General features: G+C 41.9%; 1 protein-coding gene across 5 annotated transcripts in view; it reads left to right on the top strand.

The window, feature by feature from the left end:
• zeb2b (zinc finger E-box binding homeobox 2b) overlaps window positions 1-17,966 on the top strand; it is a 97,900-nt gene extending 79,934 nt beyond the window's left edge. For 3 of the 5 annotated variants that reach the window (XM_084921754.1, XM_084921755.1, XM_084921757.1), the window contains 6 exons: window positions 2,659-2,847; window positions 4,244-4,458; window positions 8,247-8,355; window positions 9,393-11,395; window positions 14,042-14,222; window positions 15,752-17,966. In XM_084921754.1, the coding sequence (XP_084777880.1) occupies window positions 2,659-2,847; window positions 4,244-4,458; window positions 8,247-8,355; window positions 9,393-11,395; window positions 14,042-14,222; window positions 15,752-16,326 (3,272 nt within the window). In that variant the 3' untranslated portion in view covers window positions 16,327-17,966. The remainder of the gene's footprint in view (window positions 1-2,658; window positions 2,848-4,243; window positions 4,459-8,246; window positions 8,356-9,392; window positions 11,396-14,041; window positions 14,223-15,751) is intronic. The other 2 variants (XM_084921756.1, XM_084921758.1) reach the window with 1 other exon arrangement.
• Window positions 17,967-18,440: the final 474 nt, after the last annotated feature.

The following is an 18,440-nucleotide window of genomic DNA, read 5'->3' on the forward strand; positions in this document are numbered from 1 at the left end:
TAGGGTTAGGCTAAGCATATGTTTGTAAAATTGACTATTTAGTAAGTGACTGAAACTAAACAAATCCCTCCTTCTTAGCTAGATGTGTTGCTGGTGACCTGGTGGATGTTAAGAGGTTAGAAAGTCTTTGATGTGCCATCAGATTGAATGTGGCTTGTTTCAGTGGGGTTGGATTTCAGCTAATATCCAGCCCTTTGATGGCACTTCTGCCTGTTTTGGATACTCAGTTGGATAATCTCAAAAAAGAAGAACTGTAATGCCAAAATGTATGTAAGACATTTGATTAATTTGAAGGGTCACTAGTTTGTAATTCTAACCTTAACAGTTTATTGATAACCTGCTGAAGACTGATGGGGTCAAAATGACTAATTCCAAGTCAAAACTGGGTTTAAAACTAGACTAAATTTGGCTGTAACATAAAAGGTTGTAATAGTTATAACCACTAAACCACAGAACCTGAATCTCTTAAGATCTACCAGGTCACTGCCAACTGATCTAGAGCTAGAGTTATGGGTTTCCAATTTGTGAAAATTTGCCTAATTAACACGTGGATAAAAGAAAAATCAAACCTAAATGGGTTGCTGGTGGCCTGGTGAATGTTAATAAGTTAATACAGGCCTTTTTAGCTTTTTGCAGTCCCTGGAGGAGTTCCTGAACAGAACAAAGCAAACATATCCACAAACTGCGCGCTGTAATTAAAAGGAAATCTTCCTCTGCTGACTCAGTGATCACTGAGGCAATCCCGTGTATGTTTATAGGCAGCTGAAGTGATTTTGATTTTAATAACCATTGATTACACATGCTACTTTCAGCTTTCCCAGTTAGCTAAGTGTTTCTTCTGGTGGAGTCGAACACGATCTGCCATTTTTCATTAAGCCACCAAAGCTGATTTGTCGCCACATACCCTCCCTTCCATGATATCATCCTGGCCACCCTGACAATTGGCCTCGGACGCCGTTATGGTAAACTGAACTCGCCCAGCAGAACGCCATGCAGCCCTGAATCAAAATCCTCCCTTCAGCTTTAATTACCGTTACTTTCTGCTGGTGTTTTCTTCTTCGCTTTCTTTTCTCCTCTCCCCCTCTTCATGTTCTGAAAATTCAAGCCCAGCAAATGTTTTCCATTTAAAGGACTTTTGGAAACAATACTGTGGCACCGCTGTGGAAGCTCCCCGCCACTAGATCACATGTGATTTCATTTAAAGACATGAGCAGTTTGATCACGTCCCCCGATGCCAAAGCACACTTTGATCCAGGTGATTTCCTCGTCCGTTGGAAAGAAAGCTGGTCGTTTTCTCCTTAAAGAAACACTTTGCATGTATGTTTTTTCATCCAGAATATGTCCTCATTTTATTATTCCTGATGATAGAAGCTTGGTCGCTTGCATCAGCTGAATGTTAAAGTAAACCATGTTTCATTACCCTGAAGCTTTTCAGCTTTAAGTCCAGGAACTGCTTGCACTGAGCCGCACCCAGTCAATCATCAGTCAATCATCACAATTAGCTTAGCACTTCCTCCAAAGCCACAAAGAATCATCTAATGAGAAGACTGAGAATTATGCCATCACGGTTATCAAAAGCGATCCATTGGCACCGATGACATTTCGGTGCCATTTTTGACATCCAAATATCTACTACCTTGACCTTTCGCAAATTGGCCTGCAAAGTCATCACGGTCTAACAAATCGCTCTTTAAACCTCACCTTGGCTCGCAGTCTAAAAGCCTAATTAACTGGGGTCTGATGAGACGTCACTTGGTTGTTTTTGTTTTGTGAGGATTTTTTTTAAAAAAAGAATTTTGGTCGCCAAACATCCTCCAGGATCTCTCCAGGTTGTAAACAGTATGTGTGCGTGTCTGTGCGCGCGTACGTGTGATGTTTTGAAAGTCGGCCATCCCCTTGACTAATGAAGGCTGCTGATTTTCTTTTTGCTCCGGTTTGTTGTTTAGGAGGCAGCTATCTCCACGCTGCAGCTTAAGAGTTTCCCTGAAGAGAAGGGACTGGGAAATAATTTGAGAAAACGCATTGTGTGGCCTCAGCACTTTGGTTGGCTTAAGATTCATTCAGCTCAGCTATGGCAAAGCATGCCCCCCGCCCCCACCCCCCACACTCTCTCTCCTCTCTCGCTCTTTCTTTCCCTTTTTTTTCTTCTCTTTTTGTGGTTTGGCCCTGGTAATCTGTTCAACACAGAATCAACAAAAGCCACAGCCTCTTGATTGACCTTATATGTGAAAGTCGATACTGAGAAACGTGGCTCTGTTGCTGATTAAGCCAGGCTTGTCTGTATGTGTATGTATATGAGGCTCTTTTTTAAAAAATTATTTGCGTAAATTAGGTCAGTGAAGTTTTTTTCAAGGCTCATGGTAGCACCTTTATCTCCCGACTTTTGTTCAGATTAAGTTACAGTTCTTGTTTTAGCCGACATGGCGTGACAAGCAAGCCCAGTAATTTAGATGCATTCTCCCCAAAGCACGGCCGTAATGTTTTAGGGTGGCAATCCTCATCACATTTCCACCAAGATGTTCCCAATATCCTCCTGTAAGACATTTCTCTGGGGACGAAGGGAATCCAATTTATTCCTCTCGCCTCCCCCCCACCCTCCTGTCCTCAGTCTCCTCCTTCACAATCTCCATCTCTCTCTCTTCCTCTCTGTCACTTCAGTCAAGAGCGTCGATTGCACTTCAGAGTTGGAGGACTTCTTTGCCAAGCGGAAGCTGGATGACAGCGACAGCCACGTGGTGAGCATCGCCGAGTACCTGCAGCGGGGCGACACCGCCATCATCTACCCGGAAGCCCCCGAGGAGCTGTCCCGCCTGGGCACACCGGAAGCCACTGGACCGGAGGAGAACGGTACGGGTCCTGTCCAAGGGTTTGTAGGAAGGATCTGGGTCAAAAGATTAGGGTGAGAGGAAGGAAACAAGACAAGATGTAACCCAGAACAGCTATGACTCAGAAAATATTGGGAATTGATGCTAATTTTGACCTAATTTTGATAACCTATCTATGGTTCCCTGTGTTAAGGAAGAGTTACAGGTAGGTTTAACCTCTCAGAGTCAGGGTTAGGGTTATTTTTAGTCACGTGTTAAAAGAAAGTAAAGTCTAAGTCATTGGGGTCATTGGCACTGACCCAACCCGAACCCTAACCTATCAGAATTTGTCATTATGATTCTTTAATTGTTCTTCCAAATGTTCACAATCATGGGATACCAAAAAGGATCCTTCTAGATGGCAAGCATCAAATCTATTAAAGTTTTTTCCCTCTAAAATATAAGTAGGTTTAGGGTTAGACCTCACAGGGCTAAACAGGCATATTTTCAGGAAGGAGAATATGATATCTTTCAAATTAAGCCTCATGCATTTGTTCTGGCATCATAGTTTTTCAGTTCAAGGTTGTCCAAGTAGACAAAACCTAACCCAAACCCTGCTCTTAACTCTAGATGTGTTGCCAGCAGCTTGGTGGATGTTTTTTGCAGAAAGACACCCACAATAACCTTTAAACTTGAAGAATGTCTTAAAACGTTCTTTAAACCGATGCATTTAAAAACCTTTCCTATTACTCCAGACCATTTTAAAGGATATCCAGCCTTAAATGTGCCTACTCTTATAGCATAACTGCTGCAGTAACTGAGGGTGCTTGCTCAGCTAATGTCCTGGCAAATGTTTAAAAAAAAAAAGAAAAGAAAGGGGGAGAAAAAGTCTTCTCGCTGACACGACCGGGCAGCTGTTGGTCCCACAGATTCGCCGGATGCCTGGGTGTTTACCTACAGTCTTAAGCAACAGCTGGGCAGGGGCTTGAAATCAGATAGCACACCTCCGAAGCTCCCCGGAGGGAAAGAATTGGAAGAGGGGGGCTTGAATTTGAGCGGGATTGTGATTCACGCTGCAGACACGATGAACGTGCCAGCGGTGGTGGTTAGGTGTGGGGGGACTAGAAAATGAGGGCTGTTTAAAGAAATTCGGACTATCTGTGGAATAGTGTGTGCGTCCAGTACTGTGTACATGTTTGTAACTATGTGGAGGAAAGTGAGAACGAGTGGGAGTGCTGTGTGTGAGTTGGGAGGAGGTCGTAGTGCAGCGGATGCCAGCCTGACACTGTGACTCTCATGTGGAGCAGATTGCAGAGATAACTCCCATACCACTCTGGGCAGCCCGCCCGTTAGTTGCCATTGATTCGCTGACCTTTTGGCCCGCTTTCCTTTCCCCTTCCTCCTCCCTCCTTCTCCTCCTCCCGCTGTCTCCTGTGCAGACCTGCCACCTGGAACGCCAGATGCCTTCGCCCAACTGTTGACCTGCCCCTACTGCGACCGGGGCTACAAGCGTTTGACATCGCTAAAGGAGCACATCAAGTACCGCCATGAGAAGAACGAGGAGAACTTCGCCTGCCCTCTGTGCAACTACACGTTTGCTTACCGCACTCAGCTTGAGCGGCATATGGCCACACACAAGCCTGCAAGGGATCAGGTGAGGGGGATATTCTTTCTTTTTTCTCCTTCTTCTTCCTCATCCCATCCCCTTCTTCCTGTTTTTCCCTCCTTCCTTTTCCTCCTCTGTCTGTCCCCTGTTTCATTTCATTTCTAATGTGCCCCGATCCCTCAGAGAAGGGAGATCATTTTTTCTGATTGGCAATCATTATTAATTTTTCATGGCATTTTGAAGATGCAGATCCTTTAATGGTAATAACTTTAATTGAGGCCCTAAATGGTTTTTTGATGGCCCTCCCTGATATGATTTTCCAGTCTCGTGTTCACGATCGAATGATTGTGTTAATTTCCAATTTGGAAATTTTTATCAGCTCCTTAACTTCACTTCACTCCTGGCCTTTAATGTTCTTCTGGTGCAGCCCGCAGTCGTAGCACTCCATCAAACTCCACCCCCCTCCACTTCTAATTTCATGCACTGCATAAACATCTGTGTATACTTTAATTTTTTTCTCCCACGATTTATATCTTGTACGTCTGAAATATAATGTGAATCCGCTGGCAGTTAGCATGAATCACCTTAAAGTTCTGTGAGGTGAAAACGCATCCAGCAGTTACGGGTGTTTAACTCGCTTGTCAGCTTTTAGTTGAAGATGTGCGCTGAGATAGATTGTGGCAAAAAAAAATTGCACGCTTTCAGAGTTTTTGCACATTTGGGGATAATTATAAGTTCTCAGTAAGCTAAAATCGGAGCAGTACATTTCAAAGTAGATGAAGTTGGTGTTTTTGCTTCGGAGGATAATTATAATTGAAGAATTTTTGCTTTATTAAAAACTGCGACTTAACCTCTAAATGTAAAGAATCCACTTATGTAGACATGTAAACAGCGCCATGCAACAGTCATGCCAAACTGTATTGTATTATGAGTTAATGACACTTCAGCCAGCAATCCATTGATCCACCTATGAACAATCACTTGATGAAAGTGGGGACAAGGAACTCCCTTTTTCTCAGGAAGAGACCTCCAGCAGGCAGCTGTTTGGCCTTAAAAAAAAAACAAAAAAAAAACAGAACTTTTTTTTCACTCAGACACCCTGAAATCATTGGCTAATAATTTGTTAAAATTTGTTAATTTATTATTTTTAACTACATAAATAATACAATTCTGTAATAGTTACATTCTGATTATATAACAAGCTATTAATGATTAATAAATGTTACCATCACTTTCCTCATTTTCTTAGCTCACCTATAAAACCACAGATTCAGTCAACCCTGATCTGAACAGCCTTCCCCAGCCTAATGTGAACCTAGACTACAAACAAAACCAAACAATGAGTAAGACAGGAAATGATGTTTAACCATCTATAAACACAAACTATTAAGTAGCAAATAATATTGTCATTTCGTGGTTTGTTAAAAGTAGAAAAACTGATGTAAATCTGTGTTGCAATGGTTATTGTAGACATGCCAGTAATCAGATTATGTATGGGTCTCAGTAAGAAACTTAGTTAAACATTTTACTATTAACTAATAGCAGTAATAACTTGGCGGATTGTAATAATAACTAGACTAATGTAGGGGGTCTGTACTTGTCTGCCAAACTAAGTGAAAAATCAAGAATGAATTGGTCCTGGTGAGATACAAAGGTAACTACCAATTTATCGTTTATTACTAATGTTTATTATAAAATGTTAGACTTTTTTCTTTTACATACAGAAGAACTACAGCTCAAATGGGTCAGCCCCATTTGGAGAAAAATAATCTGTCACGTCTCGGTGTCCAATTTTCTCTTGGACTTCCTCTGCTAGAAAAACCTTGTAATGCAAGTAGAGTTATAAAAAAAGAACTGAGCCATTCAGCCAATAACAGATGATATCATGTACTCTGATGCTTTGCGGTGTTCAGTCCCAGGTCGTGGGTGCTGTGTTGTGCTCTCTGAAGCGAGGATGACAGGCTCAGACTGTGGCTGATTTGATCAGATGTCAGCAGCCAGCACTTTCACCTGATCTACCAGCTGGGTGTAAACGTGAGCAGATGGGCCGGCCGACTGAGCCACTGTCCCAATCCTCATATTACAATGCTGTTGCTGCTCCCCTCCGGAGTCCAGTCAATGGCCAAAGACTCCTATTCAAGCACCGTGGCTCCTTCTACAAAGCCGGTTATCTTGATTTGTAAATGAGCTGGATTGTTTAAGTGCTAATCCTCCAGATGAGATTGAGGTGATGTCTTACTCATTTTGATTCCTTTCCCTAGGTGGCGCTCTTGTTTTTTTAAGCCTGTCCTCTAATTATCGACACTGACAAACTCCACTGTTTGCTTATATTAGATGTACATTTGGCAATTAACAACAAGCCGAGCCGCAGTCAGATTAACATAAAGAGTAATGTTCTGATAGGTAAACATGTGCTGCTCCGTTCTGTCTGCTATGTTTACAAGCGTTAATACTCCTCCTCCTCTTAAGCAATTAGCTGAAATATGACTAATTAGAGGTTATACATATGCAAACATCCAGTCCAATCCAGTCGGGCCCCCGCCCACAAACAGCAGTGGTGGCATTCACACAGACAACAAGCCATGAAGGAGAGACGGAGCGTTTTCGCCAGTGCCATTCACAATTACGAGCGCGGAGCAATTGTGTCTTATTAGCAGTGGTGGCGAGACTAAACTTTACCGGGCAGGGGTCCTCAGGGAGGGGGAAGTAAGAGGAAGGTGGTGGCGGTGGCGATGGAGGTGGGGGCGGAGGTAGTGAAGCAGCTGTTGCTGTTTGTTTATGCAACTCAGCAACATACGAGCGGTGGGGTCCCTCTCCGGCGCTTGGCGGGGCCTCGACTCTCCCTGCTTGATCTTTGAAGGTTGGGGCTGTTTGAACAATTCCTCCCAGTCCTCCCAGTGTCCTGCGCGCCACCATCTGTCTCCCCAGGAATGTGGGTAGAGTCAGCACACACCCCAGCATTTGTCAAGGCTGAACTGGGAGGAGGGAGTCGCTCTGCTTTTCCCCCTAGCAAGCTCAGAGAAAATGTGTCTCTCTCTCTTTTTTTCTTTTATCCTTATTTACTAACCATTTAACATCCCTACCTCCCACTTGGAATTAATTGTTTTGTGAGTGACGAGCCAGGTTTACACACCCCGTGTTGTTGTTGCTGAGTATTATTATATTTTGATTTTTCTTTCCCTTTTTTTAAGAGAGGAAGGCTCTGTTTGAATTGCAAATGTGATGGATTGCAACTGATGTTTACCTTTTTTTTGAACAGCAAAATCAAGGCCGGACCCATGTGCTGGCTTCTTTATCCCAAGATTATTAAAGAGACATTTGAGGGTTTTTTTTTTTTTTGGGGGGGGGGGGGACCTAATTACTGCAACACATTTGCAGAGGGGAGGAAAGAAAAAAAAAGGTGCAATTCAGATGGTGTGAATACAGGTATGCTGGGCGAGAGAGAGCTCACAGATGATTCTGAATACATTTTGGACTGATTAGACCCCAAATAAATGAAAAGTAGATCACATCGGCACCTCTAATGAAGGAGAAACGCTCTAAAAAAAGACTCTTTTCATTTATTCTATTTTCTGGGCTGCCAAATTCTAAAGGCAGGCCTCCTTTGGCTGTGCAGCCAGGAAATTAAAAGGTATGTGATTCTCTCTGTTATCGCCGCCGCTGCCTGTAGTTGCTCAACGGAGGTGGGAGTAGAAAGCCAAGATGCTTCGTTTGCGACAGGAGCCATTTGGCTTGTAGCGTGAACTGAACTCTTACCCCCTCCATGTTTGTACATTTTTCTTTTTTTAAAATCTCTTTCTCTCTCTCTCGCTCTTTTTTTTTTCTCTCTCACACAGCACCAACTGCTCAACCAAGCGGCCGGCAACCGCAAGTTCAAATGCACCGAGTGCGGCAAGGCCTTCAAATACAAGCACCATCTGAAGGAACACCTCCGGATTCATAGCGGTGAGTTGCAGGAAGAACGCTGCCCTGCTCTTTGAATATTCATAACGGTGATTTAAGGATCCACAGATATTCCTTTTGGTTTATTTTGGACACTCGTTGGCTGTTAATGGACACTGAAGTCCTCGGGGTGTGCAATATTTGCTTATGTGTGTGAAGCTTTTAAATTGAATTGAATTTATTTGTTTACTTGTCGCAAACTTTCCTTTTTATCAGCCTTAAACAGTATTTTGTTGCAGAGGTCAGATGTGTACATTAAACTTACTTCAAAACTGTACTGTGGAGCTGTTATTCTGGTAATACAAGCATGAAACAAATAGTATCCTTACCTAGGAAGCCCTATTGCTCAACTATAATTTATTATTTTATATAATTTAATTTATTTTTAATGCAGTTTTTTTCAGATTACATTGACTTTAGGTTCAAAGCAAAACATGAAGAATTAAATAACTTTTACATTTTCTTAACAGTGCCCCAACTCTTAAGGAATTTGTTTTTTCAATTAATTCCTACAGTTTATTGGATGAGAGCCTTTTTTCCTACAAATAAAATCAAATAAAAATAATTTGATGTCCATCACACTTGTTTGAACATGCTTAAAATGTCCAAAACAAAAGTAGTCAGTGAGGTTTCCATGCCTTTGTGTTTAGTGTCTTTGTGTGCCCACTGAGCTGAGCAGAAAACGTTAAAGCTAATAAATGTTAAAGAATGGTTTACTTTCACTCAAAACATGTAAGTACAAAAAAAGAGCAAAGATCTCTAAACCAATTCAGTTTGGCAGAAAATAAAGAAAACGCATACACTACACTGGCAGATTACCGGCTCTAGCGCATATTGCACATCTTGGCACAATTCAGTTAATTTCAATTCTGTTTTATTTACATAGCACCAGTTCACAGCAACAGCCACCTCAAGGCGTTTTATATTGTAAAGTATAGACCGTAAAATAATATGAGAGAAAAAGCAAAATTGCATGACCCCCCTTTGAGCCAATTGGTTGTTTACTGGTCTTGGCTAACCATCTATATTTCTTGTTTCAGGTGAAAAACCTTATGAGTGCCCCAACTGCAAGAAGCGCTTCTCTCACTCGGGCTCCTACAGTTCCCACATCAGCAGCAAAAAGTGTATTGGCTTGATTGCAGTCAATGGCAGGATGCGCAGCAACATGAAGACAGGCTCCTCCCCCACCTCTGCCTCCGCCTCCCCCACTAACACTGCCATCACCCAGCTGCGGCAAAAGCTTGAGAACGGCAAGCCACTCAGCCTCGCCGAGCACAACAACCACCTGAACATCAAGACGGAGCCGCTGGACTTCGACTACAAGCTGATGATGGCTTCTCATGGATTTGCCGCTCCTGGGCCTTTCATGAATGGAGGAGTGGGGGGAAACAGCCCACTTGGGATCCACCACAACTCGGCCCAGAGCCCCTTGCAGCATCTTGGGATGGCCGGACTTGAAGCGCAGCTCCTGAGCTACCCGGGTCCACTGGGGAATAACCTGAGCGAAGTACAGAAGGTTCTCCAGATCGTGGACAACACTGTGTGCAGGCAGAAAATGGACTGCAAGCCAGAAGAGCTCTCCAAGCTCAAAGCCCACATGAAGGAGCTGGGATCCCAGATAGAGGAACAGAAACAAGCGCTGACAACGGCTCAGGTCGGTCTTCCACTTGTCAATCACAACGGCGCCACCAAAAGCATCATCGACTACACATTAGAAAAAGTGAACGAAGCCAAAGCCTGCCTCCAGAGCTTGACTACAGACTCAAAGAGACAGATTAGCAATATCAAACGAGAGAAACCCAACCACATGCTTGAAGGAGGTGTGGATGAGAAGGTGCAGGAAAACAACATGTTTACACCTTACGCTTGCCAATACTGCAAAGAAACCTTCCCCGGGCCAATACCTTTGCATCAGCACGAACGCTACCTGTGTAAAATGAACGAGGAGATCAAAGCTGTGCTGCAGCCCAGTGAGAATTTGATGCCCAATAAACCAGGGATATTCATGGAGAAGAACACTCACTTACCCTCCTCCGTGTTGTCTGACAAGGTACTCACTGGGCCTCTTAACCCTTACAGGGACCACATGTCTGTGTTGAAGGCATACTCTGCCATGAACATGGAGCCCAACTCGGAGGAGCTGCTCAAGATTTCCATAGCGGTCGGCCTTCCTCAGGAATTTGTCAAGGAGTGGTTTGAGCAGCGAAAGATGTACGAGTACGGCACTAACAGGACCCCACCACTAGAGCACAGGAACAACACGGATATGGTTGTCGGAACAAATAACCACCACACTCCACCAAAAGACTCTTTGGCAGCTAGGTCGCCACTGTCTCTAATCAAGCCTACTGACCGCATCACATCACCCTCCATAGCAGAGCTCCATAACAACGTGAACAACTGTGACAACTCGCTCAGACATTTGAAAAACCACCAGTTCAGCGGCAGCCAAACCAAACCCACAGGTGAAAAGTTGGACCACTCCCGCAGCAACACCCCTTCCCCGCTAAATCTGTCCTCCACTTCTTCCAAAAACTCTCACAGCAGCTCCTACACTCCAAACAGCTTGACTTCAGAAGACCTGCAGGCTGAGCCGCTGGACCTGTCTCTGCCGAGACTCATGAAGGAACCCAAGCATGCACTGACTGTCAAAAGCAGACCTAAAGTCAACAGTATTACCATTGACCATAACAGCATCCCTTCTCCCCGAGAGCACTTCGAAGAGCCTTTGAACTTGGCCTATCTCAAAAAGGATTTCTCAGGCTCTACCAACAATGGAAACTTAGAAAAAAGCACTAGCCCCATCTTCGGCATTAACCCGTTTGCGGCCAAACCCTTGTACACGTCGCTTCCACCTCAGAGCGCTTTCCCACCCGCCACATTCATGCCCCCGATGCAGGCCAGCATACCAGGTCTTAGGCCCTATCCGGGCATGGATCAAATGGGCTTCCTACCACACATGGCCTACACTTATGCAGCAGGGGCAGCTACCCTTGCCGAGATGCAGCAGAGGAGAAAGTACCAGCGGAAACCAGGTTTCCAGGTAAATAAGCCACCTGTGGTTTTGTGAAAGCCCCAGGCTCACTCAGATTCTCTGAAATGATCTGAACTCATTTCTGTACTAATTAAAAAACCACTCAGGAGTTAGGAGAGTGAAACGCTCACCTGAGGTAGACTGAACTGGCATAGGCGATGGAGATAAACAGCTGTGACACAACCCCGGGGTGGAAAAAGTGAGGCGTCATTAGTGGGAGGAAAGGAGGGCCTGTGCAGCCTGTGTTCAGCTGTTTTAGCAGTAATATCATTCAGTGATGAAAAAGAAAAAGCTTTGAGGATTGCTTCTACTTCCTTGACTTCATTTTAACTGGATTATCTCATCCCGTCTTAATGAGCCTCCAGCCCTTCTACCAGAGTTTCATTTGCAGATTTATGAATGTTAGTGGTGTTTTAATTTTTACCCTCAAAAAAACACTGGCACAAAATATCAAACAGCATCAGGTTCAAATATATGACAGGACCCATATTGGCCCTAAAGTTTAATCTCGTTAAAGCTCTAATTGTTACCACTCTGCACAGTAAATTTTACCCGCTGGAGTACATTAATGCTCTCGACTCCAGTCCTCCTCCAGAGCTGGCCTGAACGCACATATTTTGTTATTAAATATGGGTGAAAGGCCTTTGTAAAAATGACAAAGGTGAGCCCCGGAGCTGTGCACTTCTCTGAAATTTCCCATTGCAACTTTGCTGCATTTTAAAGAGAGCCAAAGCCAAAATGAGCTTCTACATGTGGATTAATAATGCACAGTCTCCATGTTCATTACCAGTGAATGCTGAAGGCTGTTTAACATAGAGGGAACCATTTTGATGAAAAAAAGTATTAATAATGTTTCCTATTCTAAGTTATTAAATTAGATTTTAAAAATACAGCTACAGGCGTTTAGTTCAAATTGATTGCAGAGTGATAGTGGTCCCTTCTTAAAACACAGTGCAGTGCTGTCCCCACATTATCACACACATATTCATTAAAGAAAGCTTCGGTGGCTCAATATTGGCCATTAAGGTGCACCTTCTGATTTTAATCATTATATGAGTTTGCAATGTCAAGAATGGCTCACTGTGCCTCCTCTAATGTTGTAATATTGTTCTCCATCAATTCATATTTAAGACTAATCTTCATCATAAAAGAGAATTTTAAAGGAATGTGCAGAATTAACGCTCGTGTACAAAATTAGACCACACTGAATACACCATTATAGCGGTGTTTCATAATGAGGAGACTGTCAGTTATAGATGGGTGATATTACTGCAGAGCTGAAAGTTTTATAAGAAATAAACGCCGGTATGTGCTGGTAATCAAAAATGCATGAGAACATGTAGCGTTGTGTGATTGTTTGGGAGGAACGCTTCAGTGTAATGATCCTATGTGGACAAATGGTGTCTGGCTAGATATTTTTATGATCTTTCACCAGCTATTGTTTAAAGAAAAGAGGATATTCACAACTAAATAACTTCTTTTTTTTTGCGTTGATCTTCTGGACTTTCCTTTAAAATTAACAGTTAGTTTAGAAATTAGCATGCTATCAGTAACTTTATATTAATGTAATATGAAGCAGTTATGACCTAAACTCACAAATTTCAGCTAATAATGTAAATCAATGTAATTTAAAATAATATACGTATCAAGATTGAGCTTTTCCACCAACGTAGATTGAGCTACAAAGTGTTTGTAGTTTTGCTAAATGACACTCTCAAAGCATACTAATTAGCTAACAAACACTTAGCTGTTAATATAGCAATTAGCATGACACCTAATTGCTAACTTTTTGTCAAACTTCATACAATTTTTCAAGATATATCATAGCAAACCTAAATATAAGAAATTGCAACTAAAATTATAAACATTAGCTTTCTCTCAAATTAGTATTAGGAGTTAATAAACCGGCACATGAACACAGGCACCTTATTTTTCCTTAATTTAGTTATAATTAACTGTCACCTTAAAAGATTATATAGCTTGAAAATGTAACTACTAGTACAAGGTTGTTTTTCTATCAAGACAAAGTTAGCAGGAAAAATAAACTTTAGCATTTCTAACATACATATTCTAAAAAAATAAACAACTAATAAACTTTTTTTCACATTTAAAAAAATATACACATACTGGGTTAACAAATATTAGCTTTCTTGCTACAGCGGCTTAAGGTAAATACCCTTCTAAAAGGGTTAAAAACTCCCAGCAGCTCAGAAAATATTTATTGTGTTTGCTAAAAAAAAATTTGTCACACCTTTCTGAGATTTTAACACAAACGCTCTTTGAGCAATATGTAGCATTTGGATATTTACTCTTAATTTACAGTTAGCTTAGCAATTTACACTTCAGAAAAAGGTGTCTTCTGGTTAAACATAACTATAAATAAATTTATTTTTGTTTGAGTCACATTAAGAACATAAACTCATAATTGAAGTGAAAATTTAAAGGGATTACATGTGGAATAATGTCAGCAACAGATATTAGCAACATTTACATAAAGCTAGCTTAAGCTAGAGTCATGTTATTTGCCACACACACAGTGACCACCTCACTGTTTTCTCACTTTTAAAAGAATATACAACATCTCATCATCACACTAAATTCATTATTGTGTTATCCTTTCTCCCTTTTTTTGTTTGTGATTTTTTTTCTTTTTAGGGGGACCTGCTCGACGGTACACCAGATTACATGTCAGGGCTGGACGACATGACAGACCCCGACTCCTGTCTGTCGCGGAAGAAGATTAAGAAGACCGAAAGTGGTATGTACGCGTGTGACTTGTGCGACAAAACATTCCAGAAGAGCAGTTCCCTTCTAAGACACAAATATGAACACACAGGTATATACTGTTCTAGACCCTTATTTTAAACCCCATGCTTTTTTTATGTTTTAAATGTTTGTGTTGCCAAATCCTATCAGTATGAATATATTTTAATATATAAATATTTTTTTATGTTATCCCCCTTTTCCCTCCTTCTTTCCTTCTCTGTTTAACCCTTAAGTTGTATATATGTAAACCCACACCTAACTTGCTTCTTCATTGACAGGGTTGAAATCCAGCGAATGAGTAAAGGCTTTGTGTGTTCTTTTTCTGTAATTTTGCAGGTATAGGCAGGATTGTACCATTTATTTCCCAATCATGTCTTCCTGTATGAACCACTTTGCTATCTTTAAAGACACACATCAATTCACCTAGATATGTAAAGCCAGCAAAAGGCCCCCTAATGCCTTTATCGGCCCTATTATTGACGATAGATCACATCAGCGGAGTAGTGCTTAGAAGCTTCAGAGCACCGATAACAAGTCTTTCATTATAGTTATTATACAGAGATCCTCTTTCACCAAGTTGCATCATTTATTTTATCCACTATCTGTAGAGAAGCGCTCTGAGCTTTACGCAGCCTTCGTGTTATCTGGTTGGACATAAAAGGGAGGGAGGCTCCACCGTCAGAGCTCCTCTTTATTTAAAAGAGAAAAAATGGGGTGGGGCGCAGGGATGCGTTATCTCTACTCCTGATGCGTCGCTGTGTGTTTTTAACAATATCGTGCCAGATGTTGGACCTGGAGTGCAGTTTCGGAGCTGTCAGAGGGGGGAGTCATGTGATTTGTGCGAGGCAGGAAGCCATATTTCCACACGTGGTGAGCAGCAGTTAGGGAAATGCCAAAATTATAGGCTTCTTTGTAGCTTCTTAAAAAGAATCCAGGTATGTTTTAGGTGAAGGAGTGTGGGGAAAAAGTGCCATTTAGCCAGAGAGTTTATGGCCCCGTGTCATAAAACTATCTCACCCTGCACTCTCGGACAGCTCAGGTTTCTCATTTTGAGCCTTGGCATCTGAGCCGCGCCGTCATATTTGGTAGGGAAGGAGCTCCAGCTCAAAACCTAATATAGGCCCAGGCCTCGGCATGAACTCGAATTGCAATTGGAGATGAGCAGGGTTACCCCTCGGAGCCTTCCCCGCCCCACAGCCCCATCTCGGGTTTGTTTACCCCTTTGTCGCCTTCTCTGTTTGTTTGCTTTTGCAGTAGTTTATTTATGTTGCATTCATCAGTGTGGCACGCAGTAGTTGCGGTTGAGTTTCTTCATGCTTCAACCACAGGAGGGGAATTTCCATAATGTAGGCCTGTGAATGCGAGCACGCTTTTCTCATTGTGCTCCCAATTTGAATAAACAAATAGCCCAAAGTCGTAAGTTGGATTTAATGCTCGGTGATGTCATTTTTACTCCATGCCATCCAGTTCATCAGAGTTTTTCCTCAATATTTTGCTTTGATTCTGACTTGTGTGTGTGTGTGTGTGTGTTTGATTTGCTGTGGCTGCAGGACGCCTCTCACGTCCCTTTCGTTTTTTCTCTGCTTTGTGTCTCCGCAGGCAAGAGGCCGCACCAGTGCCAGATCTGCAAGAAAGCCTTCAAACACAAACACCATCTCATCGAGCACTCCAGACTGCACTCGGGGGAGAAACCTTACCAATGCGACAAGTGCGGGAAGAGGTTCTCGCACTCGGGCTCATACTCGCAGCACATGAACCACCGCTACTCCTACTGCAAGCGGGAGGCCGAGGAGCGGGAGGCCGCAGAGAGGGAGGCCCGCGAGAAGGGCCACCTGGAGCCCACCGAGCTGCTCATGAGCAGGGCGTACTTGCAGGGCATGACTCCTCAGGGTTACCCGGAGCTGGCGGAGCGAGAGGCTATCCTGAGGCATGACGTGGTGAACGGAGGGATCAGAGATGCAGGGCGAAAGGAAGTGGATGGAACGTACGCAAAGATCGGACGGAGGGACGACGAGTTTGAGGAGGAGGAGGAGGAGAGCAAGAGCATGGACACGGACCCGGACACGTTGAGGGACGAGGAGGAGAACGGAGAGCACTCGATGGACGATAGCTCGCTGGACGGCAAAACGGAAACCAAATCGGATCACGAGGACGCGATGGAGGATGGCGTGTAATCGGCGGCGACACTTCAGAAGCTTCCCATCTTTAGAAGTTTAAAAAAAAAGAAAAACTAATGAAAAAAAAAACAAAAGAAAAGAAAAGAAAAAAAGTTTTTAAGTTTCTCTCTTTTCGGTTCAAGTATTCTTACCTGCTCGGTTTAAAACGCCGTGTTTTAAGCTGTACGTGCACGTGCCTGAAGCTTCCGGGAAGCTTGACGGACTCCTCAACGTGGACTCAAATATCAATCTGGAAGAGGAGGAGGAGGAGGAAGAAGGAGGCATTGAAGGGGAAAGGGGGAGGCTTGGGTTTGTGAAATAAGCTGCATTATGCAAACCGAACAATGAATAAATGAATACATTTCAAAAAATGTACAGTACTAAGGCCTAAAAATATGTGTGGTGCTAACCTCCTCAAATAAAACCCCTGTGTTCCATAGTATTTATAGCACAACTAGTGACTTGTACAAATTGCACTCCGCTTCTATAATCATGAACAAAAATAATAAAAAGTATTGCCTATGTATATATTTATACAGTGTTGGAAAAAGAGCAGTAGTATCTGCACTACTACAGTCCTTCGGTATTACCTTTGTTATCACCAACCTACCTACGGTGTCATCTTTAGTTTTCATCTCCAGCCACACTGTTTTAGGCCTCTTGAATCAAATGAAGGAATTAAAATTCAAAGACTGTGTGAAGGAGCTTTTTCCCCCCCTGTTTATTTTTTTCTTTGTTTCTTTATTATTATTTTTTTTAAAGAGACCTTCATTTTAAGGGAAAATACAGTTTTACGGACAGATGTTGTCTTTTGGGGAGGGTCAAAAAAAAAAATGAAGGACGAAGCCTTTGTAAGGTGTTTTTGATAAGAAAAAAGAAGCCTTATATGCAAACCTTTTAACCTGTGTGTTTTCTGCAAGTGCCACCCTCGTATTGTGTAAAAGGAAGGTTACTTTTTTTCACCAGCTTCAGTATTGATGAAATGGTTCACCGTTGTTCTTTGAAGCACCCGTGTCAGTATTATAGGCAGCAGTTCCTTAGTTTACATTATGTTGTGCAATGTTTTCTCACCTCTTTTCTTTGTCAGTATTACACCAAACCATTTTTCCTCTTTTTTTTTTGAAAACAACAAATTGCATTTCATTTATTTGTAGGTTGAAAAGAAAACATTATTTATGTGGCCCATTTTATATTTCCTAATTTTATTTATTTCATACTGTTGTGTACAGTACTATAGTTCTTCAATATATAGATATATTTTAGTAAAAAGGAACATGGTGTCGATCATAGGGGCAAATTTTACGTAAAGAGAGCATTTATTGTGTTTTGAAACATTGTGAAATGCGAAGTTTAATCTTATTTTATTTTATTTTTTTTCCTTTATTTTCCAGCTACTGGAAAATTCCAAATTTGGGAACTTTTATACAATTGTGAAAACACTGTATTTTCAACTGAAAAATTCCACTTTCTTCATCTTTGTTTCTTTTTTTAAGCTAAAAAAAATGAAGAGGGACTGTTAAATACTATGTATGATATCATGACTGAAGAAGAATCTTTCCTGAAATGTCTTTGTAAAAGTATTATTGAATTCTTAATTTGTAATTTCTCTTGAAAATGACCCTGCTCGAATAAAAGTAGCCAAATTACAGAGTACCAAACCCTCGGGGCTTCGTGTTTGTTCACAAACAGTGAGGTGTGCTTGGCTTCGTCACAATGAACTCTTTCTTTTCAGATGGATTAAAGTCAACTGAGCCCAGCCCTCCTGCTGATTATCACTATTTTAAGATGAGAAAACAACATAAATGCCACGACCAAAGTTTTAAACAATAAAGCCAAAAATATTCTGTATTAGTTTCTTAGTAAATCACATTAAATGACTAAAACTTTGATTCCAGTCACTGGGAAACTAGATGTGAATCAATCTGCCAATGAAAATAGTCTCATCCTGTTTTTACTGAATTTGCTGAAATGTGCTGTGTCCAGCTGTTCTGGAAGTGTTCTTTTACAGGTTAAAAAATGCTGTACATATAAAACAAATTATTAATTTAGACAAGAAAACACAAAGTGAAGCTTTTTAAAACCTTTAAAAAATATTAAAATCATATTTGGAAGCTTTTCTTTTGAAACAAATG

Source organism: Perissodus microlepis, chromosome 23 (genome assembly GCF_051167445.1).
Source record: "Perissodus microlepis isolate ML-2025 ecotype Zambia chromosome 23, ASM5116744v1, whole genome shotgun sequence".
Taxonomy (NCBI): domain Eukaryota; kingdom Metazoa; phylum Chordata; class Actinopteri; order Cichliformes; family Cichlidae; genus Perissodus; species Perissodus microlepis.